This window comes from Episyrphus balteatus, chromosome 1, assembly GCF_945859705.1.
Source record: "Episyrphus balteatus chromosome 1, idEpiBalt1.1, whole genome shotgun sequence".
Classification (NCBI taxonomy): domain Eukaryota; kingdom Metazoa; phylum Arthropoda; class Insecta; order Diptera; family Syrphidae; genus Episyrphus; species Episyrphus balteatus.
Genome location: NC_079134.1, coordinates 46670054 through 46686750, shown reverse-complemented (window position 1 = coordinate 46686750; position 16697 = coordinate 46670054). Strand labels below are relative to the sequence as shown.

At 31.5% G+C, this 16697-nt stretch overlaps 1 protein-coding gene across 1 annotated transcript in view; it reads right to left on the bottom strand.

Moving 5' to 3' along the window:
- The window catches only part of LOC129907205 (vesicular glutamate transporter 1), a 51919-nt gene extending 35999 nt beyond the window's left edge, over positions 1 to 15920 (bottom strand). Inside the window, exons 1-2 of the mRNA XM_055983339.1 lie at positions 15740 to 15920; positions 5980 to 6520 (exon numbers count right to left, since the gene is read on the bottom strand). Coding sequence (XP_055839314.1) covers positions 5980 to 6029 — 50 coding nt within the window. The 5' untranslated portion in view covers positions 6030 to 6520; positions 15740 to 15920. The remainder of the gene's footprint in view (positions 1 to 5979; positions 6521 to 15739) is intronic.
- Between the last annotated feature and the right edge of the window lie 777 nt (positions 15921 to 16697).

Below are 16697 nucleotides of genomic sequence, written 5' to 3'. Positions count from 1 at the left end.
AATCTTTTTATGCAAAAAACATCCCCATTCCTTGTTTATTTATTTGACACAGGATAAGTTAAAAATCAAACAAAAACCCCACCCCACCACACCAAAATAACGTCTGTAAACAAAAGGGGTGGTTTGGTTATTATTTTAATATAAATAATAACAAAGTGCGTATTACAAAATACGCTATGAATAATTATATTAATTAATTTAAAAAAAAAATACGTATTTGCAATATTAGTTGGACAAATAAGAAGTTAAATTCAATTATCCCCCAAACTTACATAAGTATACTTATGTTTTTTTTTCTATTTCAACGTTTTTGCGATCTTCTCACAAAAACAAAACCATATATGTACATCTATACCTATCCAATCAAAATTTTATAAGATTAAATAACACTCATTTTCGCTTTACTCATTTAGTTCTGACCAATGAGAAAAATGTTAATCTCTTGTTTGTATTTCCCTAATTCCATATCGTTCCTCGCAATTGATGCCAACCCAAAAATCACATGTCATAGCTTAACATAACATTAGAATTCGTAACTCTAGTTTTTCGTAACTTCGGTTTCGCGTAACTTTGACGCTCGTAACCCTGTCGCCCGTAACTCTGGTATTCGTAACTTCGTCGGTTTCCCTTTCCATAGTATCACACTAAGGTCCAATTTATTCACACTCCATTAAATTTAAAGTCGCCATTAAAAAAGGGAAATTTTAAAATTTGTATGCGATTTGACAGATTTATAATTTTTAATGGAGACTTTAAATATAATGGAGAGTGAATAAATTGGACCTAAATTTGTTTATTTGACCTAGACTTGACTCGGTATCAAATTAACTGATAGACGTCGTCGTGCTTCAATAAATTAAGAATACAATTTTTTTTTTTGTAACAATAGACCAGATCTTTTAAAAAAGTATTCACATTTTATTTTTGAACAATGTTCTAGATACATATTAAAACTTTTGCATGTGATTTTATTGTTAGTGATAATTTTGGAAATGTGGACAATACACCGTTAAGATCAGCATAAACTAAATTGAAACTGTCAACGAAAACATTAAACAAACCTACTCAGTCTCGCAATTATTATTGTCAAGTGTTTGATCACTGGGCGAAATACTTTCACCTGAAGCCATACTGTTCTATCTTTGCTGGTTCTCACAAAACTAAAGAACGTTTTAAAAATTTAATAAAGACAACCACAAACTAATCTGCCGTCTGTTTGTCAGAGCAGAAGTAAAATTTGGAATAAGAGCAAAGTTCGAACTCTCCAATCAAAGCTTACCAATCTTAATTCTCTAAATTCTTATCTTCTAATAATAATTCTCTCGTCATAGAAATGGTAATAAAGCTAGAAGTCGAAGAGTCTGTTTCATTTTTCTGCTCTAAAATTACAGACGATTTCCAAATTTTTAGATGATTTTTCATTAAGTCACTTCCCCGAAATGCAAATAGTGCCAGCACAGTTCATATCGGAAAACCTTGAATAAAAGTGGTGATTGGGAAATAGTATAATTTCCTCTGGGAAAAGTCGGTACATAGTTGATAAATGTATCAGCGATAAATTTCCAACCACAGAGGAAAGTTTCATTGTATTAAAAATGCACAATACAAAATAAGTTGACCAATACCAAATTACAAGTGAAAATATTTAAAAAAAAAAAAAAACAAAGAAAAACTTAAATACCGATAAAATAGGCACAAGTCATTATTGGAATTCTTGATATTCTCCTGATCTACCTTTATAAATACTTTATGTGCTCCAAGGTCGTCTCTCTTCCATTCTTAAGAAAAAAGAAAATTCTATTCCCATTATTCTCGTTTACATAAATTAAGTCCTTGATGCATTCCAAACGAGAAAGAAAGTTCATTGAAGCTTCCTTAACGCAACTTTATTATATCTTGAATTAAGTGAAAGTTGTGACTATCTCCTGAACTGACTGCATCTTGAATACTTTGAGTATTTAAAGGAAAGCTTTTTGAAGTTATACTTCTTATGGGAGGGTGGGTATGAAAATTTACTTTTTGACAAGAATGTCAAAGGGATTATGACGCGATCACCCTGGGTAGCAGGGCTGTCGTTTCACCTTTAGAGTAGGTAGTACTTTAGTATTTAAAAATGCAGTACGCCGCAGTATGGCAAACATAAAACACACAACACGTTGCAAGTTACATGTTTCATGTGGCAAGTTGCATGTGGCAAGTCGTATGTGGCAAGTTGCATGTGGCAAGTTGTATGTGGCAAGTTGCGTGTGGCAAGTTGCATGTGGCAAGTTGCGTGTGGCAAGTTGCGTGTGGCAAGTTGCATGTGGTAATTTCCATGTGGCAAGTTGCCAGGGTTGCAAAAAGCTCACATTTCAGCTCAGCTCACAGCTCAGCTCAAATTTTAGCTAGGTACCATAGCTTAGCTCATTTGAGCTGAGCTGAAAGTGAGCTGAGCTGAAAGTGATCGCCCCAACTTCCAACGCCTATATCTCGGAATTTTGAAAAAAATTTAAAAAAAATTTTTGATGCCAAAAGGTAGCGAGGACTCTAACCTACATTTGGGTACAACTCCCATCCCTGTAGGTGCACGCGTTCTCAAACCGGGTGAACTTAAAGGTAAAAAAAAGTTAAGCCCGATTCTGAAAAAATAGGTATGATGTGGCGGTTTAACATGGAAGATGATTTTTTAAAAATCTGAGAATGTGCAAAGCGTAGGCCCATGACACAAGCTATCATTGGGTATCACTCCCAAAAATTGCTCTCAAGCGGTTTAGTTTCCAGGAGCATTCAAAGATTCGGGGATTTTTCGAAAAAAAATTTTACCCCAACTTTCAAACGCGATTTTCTCGGAATTTTGAAAAAATCGAAAAACCGGATTATACCACTATCGGCTAGCTGAGAATATAAGCTTTCATATGGCACCACTCCCCTGTCTCTAGATCAAAGCGTTCCAACGCCTATATCGCGGAATTTTGAAGAAAATGAAAATAAAATTTTTTGATACCAAAAGGTAGCGGGGACTTTAACCTACATTTGGGTGCAATTCCCATCCCTGTAGGTCCAAGCGCTCTCAAACCGGGAGAACTTAAAAGTAAAAAAAAAAAATAGGCACGATTCTGAAAAAATAGGTATGATGTGGCGGTTTAACATGGAATATGATTTTTTAAAAATCTGACAATGTGCAAAGCGTAGGCCCATGACACAAGCTATCATTTGGCATCACTCCCAAAAATTGCTCTCAAGCGGTTTAGCTTCCAGGAGCGTTCAAAGATTCGGGGATTTTTCGAAAAAAAAAATTTTACCCCAACTTTCAAACACGATTTTCTCGGAATTTTGAAAAAAATCGAAAAACCGGATTATACCACTATCGGGTAGCTGAGAATATAAGCTTTCATATGGCACCACTCCCCTGTCTCTAGATCAAAGCGTTTCAACGCCTATATCGCGGAATTTTGAAGAAAATGAAAATAAAATTTTTGATGCCAAAAGGTAGCGGGGACTCTAACCTACATTTGGGTACAACTTCCATCCCTGTAGGTCCACGCGTTCTCAAACCGGGAGAACTTAAAAGTAAAAAAAAAAAATAGGCACGATTCTGAAAAAATAGGCATGATGTGGCGGTTTAACATGGAAGGCGATTTTTTAAAAATCTGACAATGTGCAAAGCGTAGGCCCATGACACAAGCTATCATTTGGCATCACTCCCAAAAATTGCTCTCAAGCGGTTTAGCTTCCAGGAGCGTTCAAAGATTGGGGGATTTTTCGAAAAAAAAAATTTGCCCCAACTTTCAAACGCGATTTTCTCGGAATTTTGAAAAAAATCGAAAAACCGGATTATACCACTATCGGGTAGCTGAGAATATAAGCTTTCATATGGCACCACTCCCCTGTCTCTAGATCAAAGCGTTTCAACGCCTATATCGCGGAATTTTGAAGAAAATGAAAATAAAATTTTTGATGCCAAAAGGTAGCGGGGACTCTAACCTACATTTGGGTACAACTTCCATCCCTGTAGGTCCACGCGCTCTCAAACCGGGAGAACTTAAAAGTAAAAAAAAAAATAGGCACGATTCTGAAAAAAAAGGCATGATGTGGTGGTTTAACATGGAAGGCGATTTTTTAAAAATCTGATAATGTGCAAAGCGTAGGCCCATGACACAAGCTATCATTTAGCATCACTCCCAAAAATTGCTCTAAAGTGGTTTAGCTTCCAGGAGCGTTTAAAGATTCGGGGATTTTTCGAAAAAAAAATTTACCCCAACTTTCAAACGCGATTTTCTCGGAATTTTGAAAAAAGTCGTAAAACCGGATTGTACCTGATTTTTTTTTATAATTAAAAAAGAAATATTTTACTAAAAAAATAGAAATATATTTACTATTAACCCTAGAAAGATAATCTACGTCTGTAAGACGTATGGCGTGTAAAGAACTGTTTTATCTAATTCAATTCAAATTTCTGGGTTTTTGTTAAATTGATTTGATTTATTATATCACTTCTTTAAAATAATCTAAGTAATGAGTTAAATAAATATGACAAAAAGGGTTAACATAAGACCAAAAATCTTTTTTAGAATCATACGTCTCTGAGACGTATATTATGATTATCTTTCTAGGGTTAAAAAAACCAAGAGAAAGATCACGAAAAATTATTATTATATATTGTTTTATTTATAAAAATATCCATGTGTTAAAATAATTCCATTAATAACTAGAACCAAACATCTTGAGCTATGGTGTTTTATAAAAGTTTAAAATATCTTCATATTTCATTATACTTTCCAAATAAAAATCAATGTATCCTCTCACCCATCACAGCTCAGCTCAGCTCACTTTACTTTAGCTCACCCAACAGCTCAGCTCAACCATCAGCTCAGCTCACTTTCAGCTCAGCTCAAATGAGCTGAGCTTTGGTACATAGCTCAAAAGTCAGCTAGCTCAAAATTTGAGCTGAGCTGCGAGCTGAGCTCAGCTCACTTTTGAGCTTTGTAGCAACCCTGCAAGTTCCATATTGCTACTACTAGTGCTGAAGCACACACAATTCTCATAAAATTACCATATCGCACATTTTATGCGCAATCATTTACTTTCGTTAACCATATATAGTACGTTCTGAACCGCACAACATGAGTAAATTTCACAGATTAAATTAAAAACTACATGGACGCAAGGAGGATGAAAGAATTAATTTATTGTTCACTTGATAAAAATGTAAAAAAACGATGTGTGGATTAATTAATTTAATAATAGAAATTAAAAATATCAAATGAAATTCATTTATATATGTATACTGAATGAGAAGTATAACTTCAGTCGAGTGTACATGTGTACACACACTCTTTTTTTTTCATATCTATCGACTTCAGTCTATCACACACTATTGGCACGTCCTTTGAACGTGCATAGCATCTTGAAGATGACAAATAAATTCCTGAAACCGAACCACATCGAGTGCTATGTCCTACACATTTGCCTGTGGAATATACATTTTTCCCCTACTTCAATCACAATTATCAAGGAGTTGAGAGTAAATAAAAAAGGACGAGCATAAAGCAATGAAAATTCTTCAAGCAAGAGCTCATTAAAGACGCTTCTGACAAAGATATGACGATGTGCGTTACTCACAATGAAAAAATGCAGGAAGAAAAAAGGACTCTTCCTCTTTTTGTAGAAAGAGTGTTTCAATCTATTAGATCGATATCTTCTATTATTTGTGAGAGTTTTTCGTTCAGGGTAAATGACTTTTGCAATTTTCAAAAACCTATTCCAGACCAACGAAGAAGACGTCCAGAAATTTCATAATTTTTTTTTTTTAGTTGTATGTTTGCTACCATATAAGCCTTAAAACAAAAAGTCGATAAATCATAACGAATTTGTTGAGACTGTGAAGGAGCGAGAAAAAGGATGCGCGCCAGTTGCCAGTCAGTCGGCCGTTAAATTAAATTTTCATTCACAATAATGCGGTTATATGATTTGATATGCTTGCTTCAGTCAGAGACTTACCCTCCGAAAACTCCGGATGCCTTCTCTTTGAATGTTTGTAATCCCTTCATTTTGTTGCCGATAAGCTGGCGTGTCTATCTATGGAAGTTACAAATTACGATGAAAGTGATACTGGACTTGGAGGATGACGATGATGTCGGTGTTTTCCTCCTCACCGAAATTCTGAGATGTTGCTATTTCTAAGGGGGGTTGGTTTTTTTCCACTGATTACTGATGGTGTACAATTTTGTTTGCAGTGCTTTTCGATGATAACGTTTTAAGAGGGGATAATGCACAGGCTTTTGGCGGCATGGGGTCCTTTTTGCAATCTCGTTTTTGTAAATATGACAGCTTTGCCCAGGCTTTAATACTCTTCTCGTATTCGCCGTTGTCGGGTTGATATAAACACCTTTTTACCGATTAAATGCTCTTAAATAGCACCACCTTTCAGCAATTTATAAGGATTTGCAGTTTATGATGATTGTTGGTTGTTTAACTGAAATCCATTTTTATTTGGGGATTTGTTTTTCGTTTTCTTCTGGGGTTAAATGATGTGTGTTTCCTGGAATGGGAAAAAAGTGTTTATATGAGATAAAGTGATTATAATTTTATTGGTTTAAAAATAAAGCTGAACATTTTGTAAATTGTTTTGGATAAATGCGCTACTATATCCTTCAATACGTATAAACTGCGAAATAAAATACAGGGTGTCCCGTAATGAGATAAGAAGATTTTGAGGGATGTTTCTTGGGTATATTCTAAGAAAAAATTGTTCTACAGTAACTCTCTGCCTTTACTCATGTTAATGTTAATAACTCCGTTAATACTTATGATAAAAACTTAGTTAATGTCTTGATTTTTAGAAGAAATGTTATTCTTTGTACCTACATTTAAGATATGTTAATATCTGTTTTAATTGCTCAGATATAAGTTTTTAAATGGAATTACTTATTTTTTATAATTTTTGACTTTGGGGCCCATTTTCTTCGATAAAAAATGTGTTATAAACATAACTAGTGTATTATAAATTTGTTCTTATGAAGAAAACAATCTTGTTTATTGTACGCAAACTTTTGTGGACGAATTTCATGACTTTTTTTTGTTCATACATAAATTTTCTTTTTTTATAAAAATTAACAATTCTATATTGTTTATAGAGAGCCCACAGGAAATTATGGAAGTGGTATTATAACCAAAATATGAGTATGCAGTTTTGTAGCCTTATGCCTTCTAATAACGAAATAAAAATTCTGGCAGCTGTAAATCGCGGCATTATATCGGAGGGCTAAACAAGGCGAATTTTTCAATTTATTGACGTGACATGTGAGCAATCTAAATTAGCACAAATTCATATTCTGAATATAACGACTGATGCTCTGTCTTTTCCCCTAAGACTGAATGAATACCTCAATCTCGGCGATGCGACAAATAGAAGTCAAGATATAAGCTTTTTAAAGCAGCTATATCGGCTTTATTCTTGAAGAGTTTTGAATTCGAAAAAACAAACGAAATACTCTGAAAGTATAACTCCTAGAGAAAAATGATGTACAAGAGAAAGAAAGATAATTATATTTACGATCTAAAAACTCTTTGCAAATTTTCTGTCCGACCAGCCGTTCTCGAAATATTGAGACTAATGCGTTTTTCAAAATGGCAGACGCCCCACAAGACCAAACAATACGCAAACTGAGATTTATAGTCAGGATCCAAATTTAGCTGACGTCACAATTTTTTTCGGATCTCCTGCATTTGACTCCTCATTGACTGAACTATTAATTTTTTCAGCCTGAAAAACTATCAAAAAATGTGTTAGTTTGAAAATGTTCACTTTTAGAGCGCAATTCAGCACAAGCAATTATTTCAAAATTTCCTCATTTGGTATTCACAAGATAATATTAAAGAAACTGAAAAACCCTGTTTTTACCGACTCGACTTCCAGAAAGGAGGAGGTATTCAATTCGTCTGTATTTATTTTTTTTTTTTTTTTATGTTTTTTACCTCATAACTTTGGACTGAGTGAACCAATTTTGACAATTCTTTTTGTATTGGAAATCTGGTGCCTGCAGTTTGGTCCCATTTCAATTTAGTTCAGTTTTGGCTATAGAAACTATGAGAAAAACCATAAAACGCAGTTTTGATCCATGGAAGTCGGTAAAAATAATTATCTTGAATTCAAATTGTAATTTTTGTTATCTAACTTCAACTTTGGAAACTTTTATACTTTTTTGAAAACTGCAATACCGGGAAAAGTTTTTAAAATAATAAAACCACACCATACAATTTCTTTTCGGCGTGTTGCTCAGATTGTCCGCTTAAGTAGTATAATTGCTGAACGATCTCTTTCAATTTCAGCTCCTTCAAGATCAAAAGCAGCTCGTTCCAGTTCTGCTCTGTCGCGTTCAAACTTACATATACCGCTCTCTTTCGGCATCCAAAATCTCAATCTGTAATTTATTTTTTTTTTTTAACTAGATGCTCCTCTTTTTCTTCGCACCATATTGGAGTATTGCTTTTTATACCCAAATTGGTTTTGCGTCGACGGTTAGCATTCAACAATGGGTTCATAGGTTTCCTCAATTTGGCAGGGTTCGAGCTATCCCAAGTACTGTCAACAAATAACCTTCGACTGACAAAATTGATGTTGTTTTTTCTTCATCAAACTCATTTGCCAGTTTCAACACTATACTTAACTTTGTGTTCCAAATCATTCAAATCTTGAGTATTTTCATCCTCATCGACCAAAATGTATGTCTCACGCCCATCATCCACACTTATTTTGTCAACGTTAACAATTTCTATGGGACCACGAGAGCCAGTTCCTGGCTTACGTAATTAAGGGCTGATGGGTTGGCTATTGCAAGATCACTGTCACCGATCGTTGCAGCATAACCCAAGGTGGAAGGCGTCAAAAGTAGAGCTAGTTTCTGCATCAGTTCACTTAACGGGGGTAGTTCCTTTTTTGGAGGACCACCACCAGTCTTTTTTGCAGCGTTGGCGAAATAAAATTCCCGATCTCTTAGGTGACTTAAAATAACGCCAAATAAAATAAAGCCAAATTCCAAAAAAAATCTACATTTTTTCAAAAATCCAAAAATGCATTTCTTGCAAGTTTTATTTTTTATTTATACTAAGACTATATAAATCCTTTTGCGTAAAAAATGTTGATGATATTTAATAGTCGTTTGAGAGAAAATTAGGCTTTAAAAAAACCGTTCTATGACAGGTACCGTAAATAACGACTTTCGAAAAAAAACTTTTTTTTGTTAAAAGATAGGCCTTGTCCAAAAACCCACACTTAATTTTATTTCTTTTTAATCGTTAAAAGAGTCTTTGAGAAAATTATACTTTTCTAGGATTGGTGCACCACAGGTATCGTTAGATGAGGTTAAAAAAATTAATTCCATAGAATCATTTGCAAAATCTCCAAAAACTGCTACATACCAAGTTTGAAGAGAATTGGTCCATCCATTTATAGCCCAGTGGAATTAAACATTTCAAATGGAAAAAATTAGATTGTGCAATTTTTTTCACAAGACGATAGAGGGGATCACTGAGATTTTAAAACCAGTTTTTCGGCAAAATCAACCTTGAGCCAAAGCCACCATCTTGGATTATAGGTAAAACACGTTTTAGTACATAACTCGGCCATTTTTGATTTTTGACAAAAATTATACAGGTATAACTTGTAGAAAATTTTATTTTCTATAACTTTTACCTTAATAAATTTTTCTATATGACCCATATTTTTCGAGTTAATTTGAAAAAAACTATACCCCTACTCAGCTTAAACTTTATACCCGCTTTGATTATAGATTTTAAGATCAATGCAATATGGTAGTATTTTTATGTATATATTTTTGGGGATGAAATTTTATAAACAAAAGGAACTATCTCAAAATCGGTAAGTGTCATTTTAAACAAAATGAGTTAATATTATAACTGATAACTGACAATAAAATCTTTGAATTTTTCAAATCGGTTCATTAATGAATGAGATATGACCAATTGTTTATAACTGTCTCACTCTTTTAATCTTTTATTATAATTATAATTAATTATTATTATTAAATTCGCGCGAATTTTTCGATTCCCCAAATTGAACCTTTACATTGAAGTACCCCGCGGAGCAATGGATAGTACGTGGGACTATGGCGCCAGGGGTCAGGGTTCGATTCCCAGTTTCCACCATCTAAAATAAAGTTTTTTTTTGCAGGGGTAGGTACCGTCTTTTGCGGGTCCTTTCCATTCTCACAAATTAATTACACTAGCCGTTGCTCTTTCATGGGGTGTGGCATGATGTAAAAACTTATTTTTGTATGATCCTTTCATTACTTTTTTCGTACAATTTATCCTTATGTTAAATCGAAATCTTAGTTTATAATTTATTCTTCCAGTCCGGTTTTAAACTCATAACTACCATGATACAACTCAAATCAAACATATTCGGGGTTATTTTCATTATTTTTTTTGTCTTGCGATTGCTATTTTTTCAAAAGCCTTGTCCTTATCTCGATTAGTTGCACCATCAGTTTTCTTATTTTCTATTATGTTTTGGTATTCCAATACATTTTTCACTTCTTCAATCTTCTTCTGTGCACACAATTTTTGGCTTTTTTGGTTTTTTTTTTTTGTTATTTTCAGTCATTTTTATAAACAAATTTTATTCACAAGTCAATATCGCAATGTTTTTAATAATAAATTTTTAACTGTCATACATTTTGAAAATATGAAAATATATATAGGCAAACTTTTGAATTTCAACCTAGAGTTTTAAAATTAAAATAATAAAAAAAGTAAATTTTAAATTGGCATCCAACTCATTATTTGGAATCAACTCCGCTGTTGAATTTATCGGGAAGTTGAACAAAAGTGAATAAAATCGCCCTAAATGCTTTTGAATTCCACAAATTTTGTTTTTATAGTTCTTTGTTGTTAAAATTCCGCTATAATATGACTGAAGCTAGCGGACGAAAACAGGAAAAATATCATTTTTTATGTCCGAAATTGTAGCTAATTAAATGCTAAATTGTTGCTCAAATTTGGAATGAATAACTCAAATTATAAATTTTGTCTTTTAACAGTAACTGTCGCTTTTGAAAACAAAATTTTTGCTGCAAACCCGAATTTTGTAGTTTATGTAAATACTTTTAAAATATTCAAAGTTTTGTTTAAAAAAGTGTTTTGCAAAAATTTGAAATAACATAGACTTAGATAAAACGCTTAAACCTTGATTTTGTTGCTTGAACAATTTTCTTGTTATTCAAGATTCCGCTAAAATAAGACCTTATATGTAACGGCCAAAATTTTCAAAAAAATTTAATTAAAAATTTTTTTTCTTTTGTAGAAATTGTAGACATGCAAAACGAAATATGCAAAAAACATTTTTTTTCGATTTTGATGCAAGCTTAATAATTTTTTTTTCAAACAAAAACCCTAAGTATGCAAAAAAAGACTTATAGCCTGTTTTCACTAGAGCCCAAATGACATAATTACGGAAATTATCTCATTTCGATTGTCAAATTCTAGGATAGTAAAAAAAATTGAATTTGAAAATTTGAAAGTGACCTCATTTCCGAATTATCTCATTTTGGCTCTAGTGGAAACAGGCTTTAAACTACAAAATTAGAGTTTGTATCGAAGCTTTTGTTTTGAAAAGCTACAATTACTGACAAAATTAAATTTAAGAAAGGAATTTTGTAAACTTTTGCGTGCATTGGTATTGGCACAGCAGACCGGAAGTGCTTCTTCAGATTAAAATAGAAAATAAATGATGGAAGCCACAAAATATCATTTAGTCATCCAAAAATTATAATTTTCCTATCCGCTAACTTATTTCAACGGAATTTTGAAAAACAAAAAACCTGTTGATGATGTAAAAACAAAGTTTGTAGAGTTGAAAAAGCTACAAATTTGGATGTCAGCCAAACTTATTCTTTTTAATTATTTTTTTGTTTTTAATTATATTAGACTTATGTATTTCAGAATCAAAATTCAAAAACAATATTTTATGCTTAATTCGGTAAACATTAACACTTTTTTAATGCAAAAAACACTTAAACGCGATTCAATTTAAAAATCACTACAATTTGATTTGTTTTCTTGTTTATTTATTTGTTTGACATACGTTAACTTTTCATTTGACAGAACTCATATTTCTGCCGGAAGAAATTCTTTGGGTTAAATTTGTCAGGGTGGGGAAATTTTTCACCCTCTCGTGGGTGCTCTCTTCTACACAATTTTTGAAGTTGGGAACAGACGACTCTGACCAAAAATAACCAAATATTACTAAATTCGGCAGTTTCAAATTGAGTGTGGAACGGACCTATTACATATTTTAAAATTTAAAGTTCAAAAGTGTATTTTTTAAGCAAATAGCAGGCTTGGAGCAGCATAGAAAGAAATTACACAAATTATGTATACTATATTTCTTGAGAGTACAAAACAAATCACAAAAAAATGAAAAAATACTAAAAAATCGCTGAAAAATTAACTTAAAATTCATTAAACGTTCAAAACCGAGGTCAGCCAAGTAATAAAATAGTTATAGATATAATTTTTTAATTAAATAAATGTTTAGTAATTAGTTTGTTAATTTGTTCATAGCAAATGCTTAGGCCCATTTCACACATAGCCGGGAACCGGGTAAACGGCCCGGATATCCGGTTGCATGTTCTGATGGGCGCCTTCACACGATTAAATTGAAAACGTATGAAGAAAAACCGGCTACCCGGGCCGGTTAGACGGTCTCAAAGATGCTGACTACGCTGAAGACGATCATTTTAAAATAAAAGTAGAACAACGTTGGTATAAAGTGGATTTGAATACACCCTGAAAATAAAGTTCTTTCAACTTTGAGAAGAAGTTTCAATTTAAATAAAAAGAAAAAAATGGACACACAGAGAAAAATATGACCACCTCAAAACTTTTTTTTTTCTTTGCAAAACCCTACAACTGCAGATTTTAAAACAATAAGGAAACCCCGATTGTTTTAATAAGGTTTCCTTCTTGGATGAAAACCATAGAGAAATCTTATTGTTTTTGTTCTATTTAATGTGGTCTATTTTTCTCCGTCACTGAGGATCGATCCTATAGCTGTTGGGTCACTTAGGCAAGTGCTTTAACATCAGGCTTTCTCACTGTTGAAAATTGGTGTGATAAACTGAAACTTAAATTGAAGTCTGATAAAAATTTAATTTTTTTTAAACGCTGTTTTAACTTCAATTTAAAGATGTTTCAAAAATTGGGACAGGTGAATAAACTGCTAAGTTAACTGGTTAACCATACATAATTCCATAAATTCACTGAATTATTTACTTCCGCTTTTATTTTAAATGCTATTGTTTCGAAAAAAAAGGTTTTTAAAAATGTTTTTGACCACTTGACTGAAAAAGCTCTTTAATTAAATAAATTTAAAAAATAATAATTTTCAAGCTTTTTAAGGTCTCAGATAGAAAAGAATGTTCCTATTCTCGAAACACTCAAGGCGTGATCAAATATAACTAAGTTATTAATAAAATCCATTTTGTTTTTAATCATTTACTATTTTGAGAATGTTTTCCAACATTTTTAATCCTAAAATGATGTTCGAAATATTTTTGAAAGCAGGGGTCGAATTATGGCATACGTTCGTTATCGTTTGTTTACTATGTGTCCCTATCTTTTTCTACTAAATAAATAGAGAGAAAAATATTCAAAACGTTAACGTATGATCGTAATCGTGTGCTGTAATTCGACCCCAGGCTTATGAAAATGATGCTAGACTGAAAAAATTTAAGAGTTTATTTTTTCGTACCGTATTATAGCTCAAAAAATTAATTTAAATTCTGTTTTAACTAATTAAATTCCAATTAATCTCTCATTTAAAATTAATATAAATTAATAAAATTTGGTTTAGGATTAACTTTGATTGATTTAAAATTAATAAAATTTAAAAAAGAATAATTTTGATTTAAGAAGAAAACTATAACTTTTTCATGATTAAAAAAAAATTATAAAATTTGTAGAATATATTTGAAATCGATATTATTTAAACCATTGATGAATGACGTTGAGTTTTTTGAGAAGAAAATAATATTCAGATATACTTATACAACTTATTTCATTTCGAAAGCTTTTCACCACACCAACACCGCTATATGAACTTTCTTTCATTTTTTTGGGATGAAGAAGTTAATCATGCGCAGAGATAAACTTACTTTAAGAGTAAGTTAATATATTAAACAATAGTACGTACGGGTAGTAAACATTTGTTTCTCTTTTAACAAATTAATCAATATACCTCGTAATTATGAGAGTGGATCAGTGGGCCAAGTTTATTTTCTATTTTTTTGAATAAACGTTTAGTTATACAAAATAAACCGTACTTATTTAAAAAATTACAAATGAGGAGTGATTTTTTAAAAGGGGTTAAAAACACTTTTTGTCAATTTTCAGAAAACCGAAAAAATAAAAGCACAGTTGTAATTTTTTCTTACGATTTTTAGATTTCACCGATTTAAGGAGCCCGATTTCGGGGGTAAATTTGTTATTTTCGTTTAGCTTGAGCTAGGTAAATAATTTGCATTACAATGATCAAAAAGTACAAAAGTTAAAAATTTCAAACAAAATTAGTTTTTCCGAATGGAAAATAAAAAAAATTGAGCGGAAAAATTAGTTTTTTGTTTAAAAACAAATTGACTACACACAAAATTTGTGCTAGGGAAAAAGAAATATTTTTATACGAATGTCCTTTTGCAAAAAGTCGTGAATGTAGTTAGGCTTTAGTTTGGAAAAAGTGAAAAGTGATTTTATCCCCTTTATCACTCCTCAAATATTTCACCACAAAAATGTATTACAGTTTAATTTGATTTATTTTTATTTTTAACTTAATTGACTTTTACGCGAAGGATATCATAATCACCGTCACATAATATGGTTTTTCTAAAACTACAGACCCTTGGTCTTTTTTGAAAAAAGCTTTAGGCAGCTTTTGGTTTATGTATCTACCTATATGTATTTTTCAGAGCTTTTGGGTAGATATTTATTTCATAAAAGAACAATTTTTAAACTCAAAGTACCTACATAACTTAATTTTTTTTTAAACAAAATTCAGTAAATTTTTTTACAAACATACATATACTTGAGAAAAAAAGAACAAAAGAAAAATAAAACAATAAAAAAAGTAGGAAATAAATTAAAAATGCAAAATTAAAGTAAATTAAAAAAAAGATACTTGGTAAATTTCTAGAAATACAAATTTTTGTTTAAAAATCACGTCTTAATTTTTTATTATTGCTCCCCTTTCCAAAGCTTTTTTAATAAAATTTGGTCAATTAAAACCTTTCTCCTATTATTTTCTTCTTACTTCAATCTTCAGATGAGTATAATTATTGTAAAACTAAAATTTTTAGATATAAAAGTCAATTTAGGACAAGTTTAATTTAGTTTTAAGAAAACAACAGTTTTCTTCGATTTTGAAATAATAGAAATCGACCTTTGATCCATATAACTTTCTCAACCCAGGCTACCATTGACCATTTTGACCTTATTAAACTTTAGAAATCCTCGCAGAAAAATATCAAAGAGTCTAATAAATGGCTATGTATGATTTCGTTCTTCTTATATAAGACCACCCTGTACGTCATCATTCATCACCGTTACGCAAGTATTGTGTAACTATAACCAGGAAATGATCTAATCCGCATAATAAAATATTAAGGACGAATTATGTACACCTTTTGATAGCTTAAAAAATAATTGTTGGCTGTTACATAATTTAATTGTATTGCTTAAATTAAATTACCATGATAAGTTTTAATCCAAAAAATTTGTAATTCCAAAATGTTGAGGAAGATGAAAATGTTTTCACAGAAATGTAATCCAAAATTTCATGCTTTTCTTAAGAGTAGATTATTTCTTAAAAATTATCTGGAACTTTTGTTAAATTTTCCGTTCAATTTGTTATCCATTTCTCACTTTTTTCATTTTTTCACAAAATTTAGTAGGTAACTTTAACGACTTGTCATTTTTTATGTAATCTGCAAACTGATATAATTATTTAATTTTTACCACCGAAAAAAAAATCTTGATTTAAAATTTCAAAAGAAAAAATTCTCAATCAAGTTAAATTAATTACAATTTTATTTTTAATTTCACTTTAAAAAATGTCAAAAATATCCGTTTTTTTTTGTTGTTGATAGAAAATTAAAAAAATTAATAAAATCAATTAAAAAAACACTTTTTTTTAAATAAATCAAATAAAATTAAAAATTAATATTTTGTACAAATTTAACAAAATAATTATCCACCGCTAACTCCATGCAGACAGAGTTTAGTTCCTTGTTCTAGTCGAACTCTGTCTGAGAGCTATCAGCGATGTTGCATTTTCCATTAGCCATACGAAAAAAAAATTATTGTTGTATATTATGTATTGTTTATTAATTTATATACACATCACAAAAGCCCCCCAAAGGACCATATACGTTAGAGTACAATTTCACTAATTTACAAAAAACCCGGGTTTTTTCCGTAGGTTGGTTATTTTTGAAGCACACAATAAAAAAAAGAAGTTACATTACACGACAACAGCTCCAGGACGATACACTCACTCATTCACCCAGGACTAATCACGGCACACGACAGAAAGCACAGGTACCTTATCTGCTACATTAACATTTTCCATCTATGTACACGTTTTCGGAACAATTTTTGCGATACCTACTCATATATCAGTACACGGAGCTCAATAATAAAGGATGTTG